Raw genomic sequence first — 18250 nt, forward strand, 5'->3', positions numbered from 1 at the left:
CTTAAATTCCTTTCAAATGCATGTACTTTAATATTACAGCCTAAAAAAATCTCTCATTTTCACTTCTAAAAAGCTAAGACAAATAATTGCAATAAAATATAGTCCTTATAAATGAAACCTCAGCAAGTACAGACTCCACAAAATAACGGATTTGTTTAACCCACGTGCAGAAGTTTCAAGATTAAAATGGAAGACAAGCAGAAAGTACACTTAAATAAAGCAAATTGTATTCATTCAGATTTAAAAGAAGACCAATCTTTGTGATGAAAAGCATCTCTACTGAAAAATACATTCTGTTTTTTTAAATGAATATTTATGAACAGACGGAAATTTTGTCATATTTCAAGTAACAATTGAGACTGCTGACAGAACACTGAACTTCTTTCCAGGTTTTCACTGCTTTCTAATACATTTTAAAAATTTGATCCGAGTTTCACCTCTTGTCAGTGAGGAGTGAGGCTTTGAGCAGGTTAAAAAGCAGTTCCCCAAAAGAGATCTGAAGAAAAAGAAATCACTACTTTCCAAAACAAAAATACACACGTGCTCTTTAACAATGATCTGTGGTCCAGATCGCTTTTAAAGACTACAGATTTTGCCTAATCCTTTTGAGAACTTACTGACCTATAACAGACACATACAGCTTGGGGAGAAGTGGTGGGGATCAGTGCCACTGTGTATGCCTGGTTAATGGCAATTTGCCTTATTTTTCAGACACACAGCCCTACTGATGTCCTGTTTGGAACAATTTCTATACACATATATACATACACACACACACTGATCAGTGAAACAAATGATGCACATGCTGTATGTATTTCATGTACATTCTCTGAAGCATGGGAATTTGGAGCTGAAGAACAGTTTCAGCACAATGAAGCTGTGCCCCAACTCCCAGGTTATCTTCCCAGTTCCCAGCAGTGCTGAGAGACGAAGAGTCCCCACAGAAAAAAAATCACATCCTGTAGACCTGTTTGGTTGTTATTATTGCCCCCTCTATTTGCAAATACCTTTAAACATGTACTTACGGAGTTCTGCCTGTCATGCATTCTCATTTCAAAGGCAGCTTGCCTGGGGTTACTGATTGCCTGAGGACTGGAGCGATTTCCCAGAGCTTGAGGGGAAAACTGCCCACCAGGAATAAAAGAAGGATGATCCCTCTAGAAAATAAATACAGACAGGTGTGCTGAAAAAGAAACGTGATCTCCACAGCGACGTGGTGATGCTCTCACAATGTTCAGATCAGCATGTTAAATAGCACACAGTTACAGAGGTAAGCAGTTACCCACTCAGTTCACCTTAATGTAGTTACGTTTAACAATCTTCATTAAACACAAGATTTTAAAGAGTTCAGCTTACATAAAGGGCAGACACGTCCCAACAACAGTTAGTGCTTCTCTAACACATTTATGAAACATCTGACAGCACTCGCTTGCACACAATTCTGTAATAGCCATAGTTTGGGGTATGTCTTTTTTGGTTTGATAGAGGCAGATCAGTGCACGTATTTAAACTTAAACTCTTCAGTCAAAGCCCATCTCCCTAAGCAACACAATTGCTGAGAAGACTTGTGTCAATCCACAGGAAAGTGATTCTTGTACTGTGATCATCAAGAATCACTAAACCAAAGTCCATAATTATATATGCACATTTGAAGGACAAAACATACAGGTATCATCTATAGCATTCAACTCTGCTTTTTCCTTCTAAGAAGTCTTTAACATGCAATTCCTTCAATCAAAGCCCCAGTTTATAAGACATGGAAAAAAAAAACTAAAGTAGTTTACACACAGCCCAGAAAATGCCATAATTACAATTACAGCTTCAATTAACACTTTCACTGAATGCTTAGCACACATCTTAATTCTTGCTAGTTTTTGCATTGTGAAAGAAATGAATTTACCTTCATTCTTTTCTTTTTTTCTTTTTGTCGTCTTTTAAAGTTATCCTAGGTAAAGAATAAAGAGGAAAACATCACACAGATTTCTTGGAAACGTATTTTGTTATAATCCTCAACCAAAAGACTGCAAGGTTTTTGAGTAATGCTCTGAATAAGAGACCTAGATCAGTTCTTTCATCTGTAAATTCAATGCAAGCTGTCTAGAAACTTCTATCTTACCCTGAAAACCTGTAGAAAAGAGTTGCTGCTTATTCAAAGGCCCCTAATTTTGGCTATGACTTAAATCACCCAGAAAGCTTAGCAATAGTTTCAGTTCAAGATGACATCAGTGTCAAAGGATTAAGTAATAACACATGCCTTAGCTCCTTGACTGGTGTGGAACATCTGCCAGAAGGCCAAGAGAGCCAAAATCCTAGAAAAGGACAAGGCACGAGGAGAGATCTTGGGCCCAGGATACTGAGAGTTCAATCACCAAATTAGTACATCTACTTCAACAGAAGCACAAGCTGAAGCAACTAGAAATCAAACGTTTTGGCAGCACTGGCAGAGCACTGTTTGACTAAGCAGTAAATACAGTTTTCTTCCTTCATTCACAAGCGCTTTATCCCTCATCTTAACTGAAAAAATTGCAGTCCGTCTGCCAAAAACTGCACAGACTGCAGAGACAGACCAAAAGAACAACAATTCCTGGACAAATTTCAAATTGCAGGGGGTACTGAAAGGCAAGAATGCACTTTGAACTCATATTTAGTATTCCATCCCTGTACAGAAAAAAAACAAACAATCCTTGTTTAGTTTTCATAGTAGCTATTCAAAAAGTGGCAGAACTCGCACACAGTTCTTGTTTTGTTGCTGCTTGAGATAGCAACCAGAAAAAAAACGCCCTGCACTCCAGGAAAAGCAAATCAACTGGCAGCACTTGACTAATTTTCAAATATGGAGGAAGCCACTAGAGACATTAACAAAATACCAAGGTTTTTTTCTCATATTCTATTAAGGAGCGTCACAGTAACGCAAGTGATGAAAGCAAAACTCCAAGAGTACAGCATGGAAATTACATCATCGTCTTTTCGCTTTTTGAAAATGCTGTCTTCAACTTCCCCGACAGCCAACATGATCATCTGGACTCGCTGCAGGTTGACAAAACCACTTTCTGTGAGATAGCCCTGTAAAATACAAAATAATGTGGTTGAAAAGCAAATTTATTTTGGTAGCAAACAACAGAACGCTTAAAACAAACAAACAAACAAACAAACAGAACAGAAAATATTACCCCAGTTTTGTGCACCACGTTTTTATAGATGTTAACCAAGCGATCAATTGCTCCCTCCCTAGAAAGGAAGCAAACAAAAGCATGAGACCTTTCATTTAAAACTGCAGCAGGTATACTTGAAGGAAAGCATGTGCTCATGTACCTGATCTCCAGAGATGGCAGATGAGGAAGAAAGTCATTTCCAACAAAGAAGCACATAAAGACCCAGTCATCAACGCTTCTTTCAAAATCAAAAGTGAAAGGTAAACTGGCCATAGTGAGTTCTCTTTCTAAATACTGCAACACAGGCAAAAGACACCTTAGTGAATGAAGTTGAACAACATTATTCACACGCAGGGGATTTACCAACTGCTCCCACGTACCTCTCGCAAAACACATAAGCGGATGAAGATAAACTCTTGTTCCGAGGCAGGAAGGCTGTCTGCAAACTGATCATGCTAAAATAAAAGGAAATAACTGAATTACATCCAAGCTCGCTTTCGAGTTTATCCTGCTCCATTTTAAAGCACACTTGGAAAAGAGCAAAGAGATGCATAAGCACTGGTTCTCAAGTTCTTATGCCAAGCATGCATCTTACTACTTTGTGTGTCTTAAGTTACTGATTATCCTCCTTGCCAGTGGGAAACAGAAAGAAAACTAATAAGTGAGAAAGCTAGATTCTGCATAGTATTTATATGCTACAGAAGTATCATTAACATGAAAGGAAAGCCAGGCAATTCCACTAGCATAATTTGTATTACGCTTCAGACAAAACTGACAGCAAGAATAATGTGAGGATGTCATTAAGACACAAATTAGTTCACACCAAGAAGAATTTGTAGAAATATCAGAATTCTTACCTTGCCTTGTTTTTCTCTGGGCAAACCTTGACAATCTTTAACCTCGTGACCCATCTGGTTACAAAGAGCACACGGCTTGGGTTTATTTGGTTTAAACTCTTCCCTAATTATGGTGAAATTTGGTTCGTGTGTGGCTAATCCAAGCATTATTAGATCAGCTACCAGTCAAAAGAGAAGAGTAAAATATAATGAAAGACAAACATACAGCATTTTCTTAAAACCACATTCTGTTTCAAGCAAGCATTACCCACGAACTACCCAGATAGTACAACTAAGTGAAAGTCAGCCCTTTGGCCACAGACAGAGGCTGTCAAAAACTAACAGATACATTGGATTATTTATACAAATGCAAACCAAATTCTAAACACTACAGCTCAACACAATCAAAAAACAGCACAAGAAAGCTTAACAGGAGATACACTGTCAGCAAAGAACTCACCATCAGCCCCGCACAGACAGTGGTGAGTGTTCGGGTCATGGTTTGGTTGAGCTACATGAAAGAGAATTACACAGCTTTGGTTCAATAACGTACAACAGGTTAGAAATAAGTGCCATACTGCAGTTTATTACAAGTATACCTCTTTGTCTTCTAATGTAATCCATGATTTTATGTTCACCTTCACCAGGAGCACTAGCATCAGACAGGATTACCTGTGAAGATTTACAGATCAGGTAATCAATTTATGCTGCCACCCTTAAAAAAAAATCCACCAACAGTAGGTAGTTCAAGTATTCTTAAGTCAGATTCAGTATATGAAATCCTAATTTGTAGTGTCAACTATCATATTATGACTCACAAATCAATTATTTAAGAGTTTGGGTCCTCTGAGCAGACCTTAATTTTTCTCTAATTTCAGGATGAAGCTGACATATTGATTCAAACACCACTGAAATTATCATACCATTAGCTTCCTGATAAATTATGTGGACAAGTGATGAAACAGGGCTGTCAGAAACTTGATGGGGGTGGAGTGGTTGAGTAACAGTATAAGAGAATCTCAAAGTCAAGAAAGGCACGAAACCTGCTATGAATAATTTTTATTGACTGACATCTACTGTGCATCATTCAAATAATAGAAAAAATGCAGTCTGAGACAATAAACAAGTTAAAAATAAAGAGTGAAAAGAATACACGCACAACGGACCGGGACATTTTTCCCTAAGATAATAAAGTGTTCCTAAAACCCTGCCTCCTATTACATCAAATTGTAGCTTGCCATATCAGATCTTTTCACTGCTTTTAAATGACATCCAAACAAATGGTGCTTTTAGATTGAGTTATTAGGATGAAATACAGCTCTGAAGTCCAGAGGAAGGTGCAGGCTGGTCCATGATTAATAACTGTGCAAGAAGATGAGACAAATCTGTTGAATTCAGACTCTTCAGTCATATCCTGGCCTAACCTAATAGATCACCTTAATTTTCCTGAAGTATCAAACTGTGAAAACTTACTGTCAGATTTTTCCACCCTGGGTCAGTGTTCAAACGGTCAGCGATGTAATAGCGGAGACATTTGGCAAGATTGTCCATAAACTCAGTTCCCTAAAAAGGGACAGAAGAAAATAAATTAAGCCATCATCCAGATACTGACAATTGCTGCTTAAGTGCAAGATCACTTACTGGGGTAATACAGTTGCTGTCAAATCTTTCCTTCACTTCTTCTGGAGGAAGAATGCCACCTAGAGCAATAAAGACATTTAACAGAAGTAAATCAATATGGAACATCGAACATTTTTGCATGACAAACAGCCTGATGGCTACCCTGATAGTAATTAACGCTTTGTAAAAGATTACTTTGTTTCAGAAACAAAACAGGTCTTACCATCACATTACTTTCAGCTTAAAATTAGGTACTGGTACTCTTACAAAACCTTTGTTGCTTCAGAGCAGTGATTTCCTTACCCGCTTTGCCAAAAACTAGAAGTCTCAAGGAAACCAAGCTTGCTAAAGTGAGATAAAACATGAGGAAATAATTTCCTTGTATATTCTACCCTACGTTTTTACTTCTTACTCACTTGAGCTCCCAAACAAGGTTACACTAACTTCTTATCTCTGAACTTCCTAAGAGTTTACAAATGCAACAGGAAAAAAAAAAAGCGTGCCCTGTCTTTTTAACCTCTAAGGAGGCTGTGCTTTCACTTGGAAGGCCACATTACTTCTGCCTACAGTCACCTGAATTAATTCCTCCAGCACACTCAGCACCCTCCAGCTACAAACACTGCATTCACTCGAGTCAAATTACTGTCACTCGCAAACTGCATTGATGTTGCTCTGTTCCTGAGTTTAAAGTTTCCAATCAAAGAACCTACCTTTGCTTGCAGTACATTCCTTATTCCTGTGCAGCAACAACTTCACATGACCTCTACTGCTAAGCCTCAACTAATTTTTTGTTAGCACCCAGAAACATTCATTCCTTTCTGTAAGGATAGTGGGAGGCTAAGCAAAACTGTTTATCCCTGTTTTTCTGTTCACTTTCTTCCTGAAGGAATTAAGAGAACACAAATCCATTTCAGGCAGGAAGACAGAAAACAAAAGTGACATTTTACCTTGGATCTTGACTTTGGGGAGAAAAAAAACAAAGATCCACTACACCCTCCTACTCTGTAATGCACAGAGATATTTTGAGAGCACAACATCCCTCTTCTAACCCTTACTGAAACACTAGAAACAAAAAAGGTGACTCTGACTTGAAAAACAACATCAGGTATTGTCACAGCTTTACCTTTGGCCAGAATTTCTTGTCTTATTTTTTGCTTCTCTTCAGCAGCTTCCATGCCCTCTTTTGATGCTCTGAATCTTCTTGACCGCTGCTGATTCATTTTTGCACGTGGAGCCTGAAACAGGCATCGTAATGCACGGGTCAGTCACCACATCCACACAGTTATTTTCCATCTGCTGGTTGTTTCTGGTTCTCAGGACAACCCTTTTGAAATTGGCCAGTTTGTGAATATACAACCATTTAACACAGGGTCTCTCCATAACCAAACCTGGGATTCTGTTCACCCTGTCACACGGCAGCAGAGCTGGGCAAATTTCTGAATAGGTTTCTTAAGCCTCTCAGCAAAAGCATGCATGTGCAACTGTACCCTCATCTCAGAAACACACAGTGCTCAAGATGCACCATTTGTAACATACCCTTTCTCCAAAAAGAAGCTCCTAACATTGTATACATAGCTCTTTGTGCTTTCAAAATACCAGAGCAGACAGTACTCACTTATTAGTTAGGACACCTATTTGGGATTTTTAAAAGGATACATCAACATTTACTTGTTGGATTACTTTCACATACACAAGCACATTAGGAATTTTTGCACTTGTGCATCCTTAAGTAGGAAAGTTTTTACTTGAATTCATCTTACCTTGGAGAAGCTGAAAAGCCTAGAAAAAGCTTAGCAGTCCTACCAGAAGCCTGGTAGGCTATTTCAGTGTGCCTCAGCACACAGTGTGGATACAAATATATTCAGTGAAGGTTTTAATGAAGTGTGGTATCTTCCATTAGACTAACTAATGCACCAGCAGGATGGGGATAAGGAACAGAGGAAGACAGGCTCCAGTGACTAGTTAAAGCTAGACTGTGAAACATTTCATGGCATCATCAAGTCACAGCTCACTTTAAGTGCACCTGCTTAAATGGCTTTCTGGTCTTTCCCAGTCTGCTGCACAAATCATTACTGAAGTCACAGAATAGAAGAACACGTGAAATAACTTCAGAACTTTACTGTCTTATGGAAGTTTCTTGCTTTGCCAAAGCAAAGTTGAGATTGCAGTAGACTACATCAGCCAGCTGATGAGACCCTGTGGGCTAAATTCTTTAACAGTTTTGAATACACAGAATTTAATTAACTGCATATTTAACCTCTAAGTTTTTTATTTTGGAAAACTATTGTCCAGTGGATCTTAAGAGAGTGGAGGGCAGCAAGCCTCATTTCAGAAATAGTCGTTAGTAGGAATTAAATTCAGTCAATACTTACCACTCCATCTATAGCCATGTAGAGAAGTCGCCTTGGTCTTACAATGTTGAAGATCCTGTCAATATACTCAAAGATTGCAACCATCATTTCATCTTCATTTTTAGGTGCTGGCCTACAACGTAGAACATTACATTTAACATGTGAAATGCTACAAATGAGTCCTACTTATAGAGACAAAGGAAATTGCCTTACTTGTCTTCTGGATGTGTACAAGGGTGAATGATACCATTCATATCCAAGTACAGATTATCAAACTCCACCTCATTAGGGTTTGGTTTGCTTGTGTCAATCGAAGCCTTGACGCCATTGCATTCTTTGGCCTGCAAAAGCAGTTGGAACAATTAAGTATTCAATCATACAAGCAGAACGACTAATCTACAGAGTATTAACATACAGACTCACAGGAGATCACAGAATCATTAAGGTTGGTTGGAAAAGATCACTGAGACCACCCAGTCCAAGCATCAACCCAACACCACCATGCCTGCTAAGCCACGTCCCTCAGTGCAAGGTAATCACTTCAAAGGCAGTAGAAAAAGACAGCAACAAATTCCCCTAAACAGAATTACCTGGAATTTCATGCTTACACTGCTTACTCAGCTTTGTTTCTAAGGCCTTTATAAAATTAACATTACCTGAAGGGATAACTATGACTTAAAGTTGAGCCAGTTCACTCCTGCTGATCAGTATGTAATATACATTTTGTTCCAAGGAACTTCCACACTGTGTATTTTCCAGATAAACTACCCTTCTTACTGCCAGCCCCATACAGGCTCCCTCAAAACGCAGGGAAGGAGATTCAAAGCACATAATATGACGTGATGATTGGGACACGACAAGAAATGTCAAAAATCTTTTCACTTTAAAAGCTCGTTGTTTTAAAACAACTTTCAAGATTGGGACATCTAAACAAACTCGTATCACTTCCCTAACCCACAGGAAGAAGGAAGCAGCAGAAGCCATTCTCCTATGGCTGATCACACTGGAGAACAGCAGGTGACATGACAAGCTCCCCAACAGTACAAGTAGGTACGTCGGAAAGAAGCAAAGTACAAGATTGAGCTAGAACACTTCCTCTTACCAGATTCCACTCTACAAAGGAAAGAGATCCTTTCAGATCCCACCAGACAAAAACTGCCATTTGGAGCATATCTTTATTACTTTTCTTGGTTACTACCAAATGCACCAAGGCGCTCACACACCCCTGAACCCTTCGGCTTCTGACTCTGAGTTTGATTGCGGATGCAGTCAGCATGCTAAATAACTCCCAGCCCCTACTTTGCACCTGTGAAATAAGCAGACTTTTAACTATGACTGCCTCCCTTTAGGCCAGTACCTAACCAGAAAGAAGCTCAGGTCACACTGTGCATGGTCAACTCAATGCTGAATTATAATTGCTCTAAACACTTCTGATCACCGATGTTCTCAGAGCTCTTCAGCATGATTGAACACTCACACATGGTAAACCCAGATGCACGGAGAAAACAAATGTCAGCGAACAACCAGGAAGCAAATTAAACACCGGTAACATCCATGCCAGAAGACACCCTTTGTCCAAGAGGACATCAAATTCATTTTAAAGACTTGATGACTGCAAGGAGTTATAACGTATCACAGAGTTGCAATGAGGAGTACAGCTTGGCAAGCAATGCGATGCTATTCCATCCAGGCTGTGCTCACAAGATTCAGGGAGGCAGCAGGAAAAGTGTTCCCCTACTGCTCCCCCCACCCCAGTGAAACTTGTCAGAAGCTGACCAACATGCACCCGGCACCTCCTCTGAGCTCACACAGCCCCTGCAGCTGCAGGAGCACAGTCTGCAATAGGAGCAATGTCTGCACTACATTCCTGCAAATGCATTTTTAAATGCTGTAGGCTAATCTCCTCTATTTCTTTAAAAAGCTGAAATTCTGCCAACTTGCATCTTTCTCCTCTTAGCTACGCCAACAAGCCAAATTTTGACAGGTGGGATCAGGACCATCTCAGTTCCTTCAGAACTCACCAAAAAAAAAAAAAAGAGCATGTTGCTGCACTTTCTAGAACAAGAACAATCCTTTGGTTTTAGCAGGAACTAATTGCCAGGTGCAAACACTGTTCTGCAGCTTAAGATTTTTATCAAGTTCCTCTGGGCAGCGAAAGCCCTGATTTTAAAAGAAGAGCACCCATTCTGGTTTACATCAGATAAGGGGACAAGCAGCTTGTCTCGTGTCCTACTTGATCTCCCATCAAACCTCTTGCCAAAGCTAACTGTGACATCAAAGGCTTACAACTGTGTGATACGGAAAATAAAACTGCCCTCTCCACAGATCTTATTTCCCGTCTTGAAGGTAAAGCAAAATAAGCACCATCTCCCTTAGATGGCTATGAAAGCCATTTAGTTGTCATCTGCATACTGCTAAGTCAGCAGCTTTGCCATTACCCACTCACAAACCCATCAGCTTTTTAATGCAAACGTCTTGTAAAAGGTTTAAGTATCTGGGAGTGATATCTCTTGTGATAGAACTAAACTGTTCATTTCTAATCTACAGCTGCTTTTGAAACCATTGAAAACAGATCTTCAAATATGATACTTCAGTAGCAGCTTTATTAATTTGTATGAATCTGATTAAGAACCTTCTCCCCTGGATTTTATATTATCTTGGAGATCTTCCTCTTATTCTTCCCGCTCAGCTTAAGAAAAAGATTAATCAGATTTAAGAAAAAGAAATAACCTAGCAAGGTAAGAGAACAAGGATCAGCTCTGTCATATCTCAAAGAGACAAGCTACCCACAGATACAAAACTTCTGATTAGAAAGATTTATAAGCAACCCTAAGATACACACAGAACTGATTACATTGTGAGAGAAATTTAAATTCCTCCACAGTAAGACACAGCTTCTCACCACTGTCCTAGGCAGCTCTCAAATCTGTAACCAGGTACGAATATCAAAAACTGTAGTTAAACGGGATTTATTCAGGTTTATTCCTGATTTATTCCTCTCTGTACACACACTGCACTCCTAAGTCAGAACAAACCAATGAGCATAAGGAAATCTGCTCTGATGCTCCATTACGGCCAGCCAATTTGACTCTAGAGAATTTGTTATATTGTTCCTTCTCTTTTAAGATTTGCTGTTACAGTTTCAGTTACTGAACAGACGTGCAATCACATACACCAAAGGTACCTTTGCAGGTACCTTTCCTTTACCTGAACTCCACAGCAACTGGGATTAAGTTAGCATTTAGATAGGTGTTTACTAACATGATGGAAGCCTTCTGCTTTTACAGAAAGCTTTGCTGAATTGTTACCGCATGAAAATGTATTTGCCATTTAAATTGTGACTGCTGTTAAGCACACAGATCTTAAAGCATTATCCAGGAAATACTGGAAAGTTTATAAGACAAAAAACGTCCACTTGTAGCAAACACAAAACTGTAAACAATCTACATGTACTCTCACAACCGCCTGCATTCATTTATTCAGAAGAATGCTGCTCTGGAGCAGAACAGCTGAATTTCACACTGAGTGATGGCTGTAAACAGGAGTGATAATTAATAGAGACACTGTATCCACAGTCCTGCTTCAATGCTGGAATGGATATTCATAGAACCATAGAATGGCCTGGGTTGCAAAGGATCACAATGCTCATCTGGTTCCAACCCCCTGCTATGTGCAGCAGGGTCACCAACCAGCAGACCAGGCTGCCCAGAGCCACATCCAGCCTGGCCATGGATGCCTGCAGGGATGGGGCATCCACAGCCTCCTTGGGCAGCCTGTTCCACATCAGACGTACTAAAGGAAAGGGGGGTTTGCTGATGAAAAGCTCAGACCCCACAGCCTGTTATGATGCTGACGGCAGGCAAAACAAGCCATTCACCTGCATGAGTCTCCCACTGTGACCGAACAGCATTCTTCCAATCTGCTTCATAGCAACACTTGTAAATCAGAAACTACCTCGTTTGGTGGCAGCTCCTCAAACCTCCGGCATACACCGCAGTGCCAAACTCACACCCCGCAGCTACAGGTCACACAAACCCCTCGCACTGCACTGAGGGAGGCTCAGGAGCCGTAAGGACGACAAGCAGAGCACCCTGCAGGTCCAACGTGCGATTCACCCAAATTTAAGGCACCGCTTCGCTGCCTAAACCTGAAAACCCGCGGCTACGCGAAAAGAACCGAATGCCAACCCCGACTCCCGCTGTGCTGCACAGAAACCTCGCTTAAGGCAAACAGGTAACACGTGGAGGCTGTTTGGCTCTCACGGAGGAGGAATTGTTCCCAACAGCCCAGCGGAGCTCCCGGCCCCAGCTCCGGGCGCACACGCACGCGTAGGGCCGGGAACCGCGCGGGCACCAACGCTGCCTACCCCCCCTCCCCCTCTTCCAGGCCGCCCCCTTCACCTTTTCCTCCACGCAGTTGACGATGATGGACGGGTACTTGCGGCTGAGCCAGCGAAAGAAAGCCGGTACTCCCATGGCGCCACTGGAACGGCAAGGAACGGCCCCGAACGAGGCGGCGCCCAACGCTTCCGGGGCTGGAGAACGGCGCGGGGCAGCATGGGGGCCGGGCCGCCATCTTAGGGGCGGGAGCGCCTACCGCGCATGCGCACTGCCGACAGGCCGCAGCGGCCCGGCGCTGCGCGGGGTGTGAGCGGTTGTGAGGCGGGTTGCGAGGGGGCGACGAGCCGAAGGCCTGCACGGCACTACCGTGCCCAACAACCACGTCCCTCGGTGCCACACCTTCCTGTTTGTTGAACACCTCCAGGGATGGTGACCACCCTCCTGGACAGCCTATGCCGCTGGCTCGCTGCTCTTTCAGAGAATAAATGTTTCCTAGCAGCCAACGCAAACCTCCCCTGGCACAACGTGAGGCCGTGCCCTCTCGTCCTACAGGGAGCACCTCGCCTCACACAGCCTCCTTTCAGGTGGTTGCAGACTGCCAGCGTAAAGAATCCCTGTCACGTCGCTCCACCCATTGCATAAGCAAATACTATTAAGTTAGCCGCGCGGTGATGTTCAAATGGAATTAAAATCTGCAGGTATTAAAAAGGATTAATAAAATTAAAGGAAGGTTTTGTGCTGGGCTGCACCCTGTCCCTTGCACGTTCCGGGGAGGAGGTGAGGAAGGAGCCCGGCTCTCGTTAACAGAGCCAACAAACCTCAGCGCTGCTTGTGGAGTCAACTGCCGACCTGGGGAGAGGAGCCCTGCTAATTGGCTGTGCAAAGCATTAACCCAATATTGGATTTCTTGTCGCTCTGAGCCTCGCTTGGCTGTTGGTAAGCCATTTTCTGTTGTCATTTCTCTTACAAAATCTGTGACTGGAATAAATTTCCCCATCGACTTTCCGCTGGCAGTACATCTCTTGTATCAGCTCGTCCTTTATCTGCTCCTTACAAAACACATCTTGATTGAAGTTTCCTATTATATCGCTCTTCCTGCTGCAATTTAGCCTATAGTAAGACAAACTTAGTATGAACACACTGTGTTGAGGGGCAATCAGTTGTTTTTTTCCTGATAATACCAAAAAAGAGACAAATGCAAATGAAATGTGATCATCTTATCTCATAATTACTTGTGTAAACAAGCTTTGTTGCAGTATTATTGTTATTGTTTGTTTTTTTTTTTCAAACATTTCCTTGAAAAGTTAATCTACATTTTGCTGGGCGAATGAAAACAAATATATCCTGCAAATATCCTAAAGCAGAGCTAAGCTGCAGCCAGCACAGGACAAACAAGAGCATGGTGTAAAGATGGTATTTTAGTTGGGTGATGGCTCTTCTTTTCTGTAACAACTGGAGGGCATGATGCTCCTCATAATTTGGCATCCACCAGCTGTTCCTGACCGTGAAGAGAAAACTCTTCCTGTGGGAAATCTAGGATTGTTTTCTTTGAATTTTTCTGAGAGGTGAAATAATTGAGGAGTGAAAAGACAGCCTGCGAGAGCTACGTGTGAAAATGACTCCTTCTGGTATTCCCCTGACGCTGCTGTCATGCAAACAAATTTGGGGGCTGCCCAAAGTGTGTTACCAAAAACTGTAACCAAGCAAACTCTCCAAACCAAGTGATAGTTTGCAAAGCAAACACTGGTCTATTAAAGCATTGGGTGCATGGGGATCTCTCCACAAAGCTTGCACACCTCAGAGCTATAGCACTCTCTTTATATACATTCAACACACGAATATTCATACAGTTTTCACAAAGCTCCCAACTATCCCCAAAGCTGTCAGAATTGGGGATTGTCAGAATATCATATCTAACTTTGGACCTGCATCTGTAAACAGAGGGGTTCTGGTGAGTCAGTTTGCCTATAGATGCAGATCTATAGCGATCACTCTTTGACATCAACAGGACTAGATTGCTCTTGGGTGCCTCCCCATGCCTACACGAAGGGGCATATGCTTATCTGGAGCATCAAGGGATCTATTCTTTGAATACTAATTAAATTGTTTGAGTCCTGTGGTATCAAATGTACACAGTGATGAGTAAACAGCTGCTTTGGCAATGCCTGTCCTGGGTGGCTCAGTGGACAAGGCTGGCAGATGCAGGAGGCAGCAGTGGGAACAGTAATGCTGGCTGGGACCTCATCCCACAAGGCAAAGTCATTCTGTCTTGGGGAAAGCGGGAGGGGACACTCCAGTCTCAGGGCAGACTCTGAAGTTCCAAAAGCGGAGAGGCATTTGTGGTTTAGCTTTTTATTATTATTACTATTTTTTATCATCCTTTTAAATTGTTTATTGTCTTTTCTTAGCAAAAAGTTCTAATGGAGCAGCTGGAATGGACTTTCGGGCTGAACTTCAACTCTTCCTCCTGTCCAAACCAACGTCTTCTGCTTCTCCAGCTGAACAGTTGCCTCTGTAGCTTCTCCGACACAACCTGGAGGCTGCAGAGAGCTCACAGCTGTCCACACGGCAGCTCAGAGGACACCAGTTCCAGTCCTGCCCTCTTTCTTGGGGCTCACCTGGAGGCTGCAGGGTGCTCAGGACTGCCTGCTGGACTCCTCCTGTTGTCCTGGAATGGCAGCAGCTCGAAGGACACCAGTCCAAGTCCTTCCCTTTTCCTCAGAGCCTGGGAAAAAAGGGGTGGGAGATTCTGGAGAAGGATGAGGATGGGGGACGGGAAAGGAAGGGAGTAGCAGCTGGAGCTGGGGCTCTCTGGCAGGTGGTGACATTTCAATGCTCAGATGGAAGTCGATGGCCCCTGGTGTGCCACCAGATGTACTGATGTCTCCAGGCAAGCATGGTGTTAAAGTGCTTGCCTGGCTCTTATGGAGGTGGATCCATCTCCATTGTTTCTTCCTCTGGAGGCACATCCACCACCATGGGCTCAATGTCATCCTTGGGTGAATCAACATCCATTGGTTCTGGTTTGCTGCTGCTCCCCTGAACCTTACGCTTCTTGGGTAGGGGAGGATCCATGGTGGGAAGGGGGAAAGGCTCCTTCTAAATTGCTGCTTCTTGTGCTAGAAGGCTGCACCAAGACACAAGTCTTTCAGAGACTGGAGTTCCGTTGTCAGGGTCCCTGTATTTATAGCAATCATCAGGGAGGTGGCTTGGGACATTACAAAGCCATGGCAGAGTGACCCTAAGAATGTCCCATGAGAATCAGAAGATGGATGTGTTGGGCATGGGGAGCCCTCAGCTGGAGGGGTGCCCCAGTTGCTGCTGATGGAATTCTGGGATTTGAACCAGTTCTCTTTAATGTTTTCATCAATGACTTGATATTAAGTAAATTTTGGATGATGCTAAATTGGGAGGAGTGTTAGTTCCCTTGAGGGTAGAGAGGCCTAGGCCCAAGATCCTGACACATTCGAGGGTGGTCACCATCTGCATGAACAAGAGCAGATGCTGGTTCTGCACCTGGGATGGGGCAGCCCTGGCTCTGTGTGCAGACCGGGGGATGAGGAGCAGCCCCTTGGAAAGGGAGCTGGGGGTTCTGGCCAGTGGCAAGTTGAACCTGAGCCAGCAGGGTGCCCTGGAGCCAGAAAAGCCAACCATGCTGGAGATACCAGGCCCTGTGCTGCACAGCCTCACTGCCAGCACTGCCTGTGCTCTGGGGCCACAGTATAAAAAGGACATAAAGCCATCAGAGAGCATCCAGAGGAGGGCTACAGAGCAGGGGCAGGGTCCAGAGGGGAAGTCTTTGTGAGTATACATGGGTCCAAATGAGCCAGCCTAAAAGAAAACATTATGCTGATCCTTCTCAAAACATCAGCTAACACAGAACGAGATATTTTCAGGATTTGTGAAGCTTCTGTTTCAACCAATGTGCGTGAATATTAGTGCTTGAAAACACGCACAGATGCTTTCCTCATTCTTCAATGCAAATTTCCCAATTTTCTGCAGCCTGAATACACTCTAGCCTAGAAAGCTCACCACAGACTCCTCCTCGCTCAGCACATCAGCTCAATACCTCCACCACTATTTCCCCTCACTCGATGACAGCACTCATCCAGCTTTTTTTTTTTGTCAGCACCTATCCATCTGCTAATTTGCTTTTGCAGGCACAAGCTGATGTTTGGCCTTGCTTCAGTACAGCTGTGCGAGTGTGACGTGCAAAAAAGGACGCGGCTCTAAGTCCCTGCAGATACACAGCAGGAATACATGAAGACTTCTCCTTACAGTATTCTCAGTGGATGAGTGGCATGCTGATTTCAATCTGTGCAGGCTGTATTGATTACAGTCCTACTGTCCATCAGCATCACCTGTCATCATCGTCAGGCTGCCGGTATGACAGCTGTCAAGGAGCAGAATAAAGTTGACTGGCAGAACGTTTTGCATCTAATGAGTCTGTGCACAATGAAAGTATAATAAAAAATATGCTCTGGAGGAACTCGGCTATCGCTTAAATACCAGAAGAGAGATATTGCCTTAGCAGAAAGTCCCGCAGCCATCTGTCATCTGTCATTAGCTGCATGTCTGAGGCTGAGCTGGACTGAGGGAATGAAAAGCACCAGAGACTAGTGATGGGTGCCTTGTGTCATGCAAGGAGATTTAAAGTGGGCTGACATCAAGAACCCAGAATCACTCAGAAAGAGCTTAAAACGACAAAGGCGCTGCAGATTTGATGCAGTGTTCCTTTGCAGTGCTGCTCGCAGAGACTTCTTCCAGATGAACTTTGGTCTGACGTTCACTGGAAATCACGTAGCAATGGTCTGTCAGTGGCGTGACATACCAGTGGGCTTACTTTTAGCAGATGAGCAGGGCCTCAGAAATGAATTACCACAGCTGAAGGATGGGCAGAACAAAGCACCGAGGGGCAACAAAGCAGGCACCGGCCTTAGCATGGTGGGGTTGTACGCTCATTGTGCTGCAAGTCTCCCAGATGACATTGAGACTGCAGATAACAAAGGAAAATAAGCTTCCAACGTGGTGCTAGAAGACTACAGAGAAGTTCCTAGAAATATCTTGTTGTCTACCAGGACCAGCAGCAGGACAGCATCAATGCTTCTGGTTGTGCTGCCACTGCAATGCAAAATTCATTTTCAAGCCCAATCTAAAGTAGCCCATGGTCCAACGGGCAGGAAACTGTCACAGTGAAGGAGGACACCAAAGAGCTTCCCTTGTGCAGATGCACGCAGGATGAGAGTCGCTCTTCCTCTTGGCACAGAAACAGCAGCCACTCTGACCCCGGCAGCCCTATAATGCTGGGATCCTGTAGCTGCAGAGTCCAGCTGCCTCCCATTCCAACAACCCCGCTCACACACTCCATCCTCAGCAGCACTCACTTTCCAGTTGTTGGGATAATCAACACTGCACCACTGCGGGTGTCAGACTGGGAACCTGTAAGATGAAACAAGCCAACAGACATCTATACTAACCATTTCTTCTCATTTTCAAGCCTTCTTCAAAGCTCATTTCCGGCTACTCGTTCTTTTTATTAAATAGAATATTGTTACCATTTAAAAATCATTTTTGATGGACTAGACCCAAAGATTTGTGGCTGTATTCAAAGATGCTGTACTGCTTTGCAGCAGGGTTTAATTGGGGTGCTGTTTTTTGCTTTTGAACTTATCATAATTATGAACAGATTTTTTTTAATGTGTCCCCTGGTTTCTCCCTTCGAAAGAAAATCTCATGTTTAATGAACTTAATTTTAGATAAAAGGAATTAAAAGAAGAAAATTAAAAATGCATGAAGCTCCTAGAGTCATCCAATTATTGTGATGTCCATACAGCAACACCAGCGTAGATTTTACAAAGCAACTAAAAGCAGAAAAATCACTGAGGATCACCACATGTAAATTCTGTTCTGTTCCAAAATATGCTGAATTAGAAATGTACATTTTATGCATT

The 18250-nt window shown here is 42.9% G+C and overlaps 1 protein-coding gene across 2 annotated transcripts in view; it reads right to left on the reverse strand.

Moving 5' to 3' along the window:
- XRN2 (5'-3' exoribonuclease 2) overlaps positions 1-12434 on the reverse strand; it is a gene marked incomplete at its 5' end in the record, with an annotated part of 44416 nt that extends 31982 nt beyond the window's left edge. For both annotated transcript variants that reach the window (XM_079550798.1, XM_079550797.1), the window contains 15 exons: positions 1026-1157; positions 1901-1945; positions 2956-3063; positions 3171-3228; positions 3313-3446; positions 3533-3607; positions 4010-4167; positions 4449-4499; positions 4588-4660; positions 5462-5551; positions 5630-5688; positions 6732-6843; positions 7981-8092; positions 8173-8300; positions 12360-12434. In XM_079550798.1, coding sequence (XP_079406924.1) covers positions 1026-1157; positions 1901-1945; positions 2956-3063; positions 3171-3228; positions 3313-3446; positions 3533-3607; positions 4010-4167; positions 4449-4499; positions 4588-4660; positions 5462-5551; positions 5630-5688; positions 6732-6843; positions 7981-8092; positions 8173-8300; positions 12360-12434 — 1410 coding nt within the window. The remainder of the gene's footprint in view (positions 1-1025; positions 1158-1900; positions 1946-2955; positions 3064-3170; positions 3229-3312; positions 3447-3532; positions 3608-4009; positions 4168-4448; positions 4500-4587; positions 4661-5461; positions 5552-5629; positions 5689-6731; positions 6844-7980; positions 8093-8172; positions 8301-12359) is intronic.
- Positions 12435-18250: the final 5816 nt, after the last annotated feature.

This window comes from Tetrao urogallus, assembly GCF_951394365.1.
Source record: "Tetrao urogallus genome assembly, chromosome: 2".
NCBI classification, from domain to species: Eukaryota; Metazoa; Chordata; class Aves; order Galliformes; family Phasianidae; genus Tetrao; species Tetrao urogallus.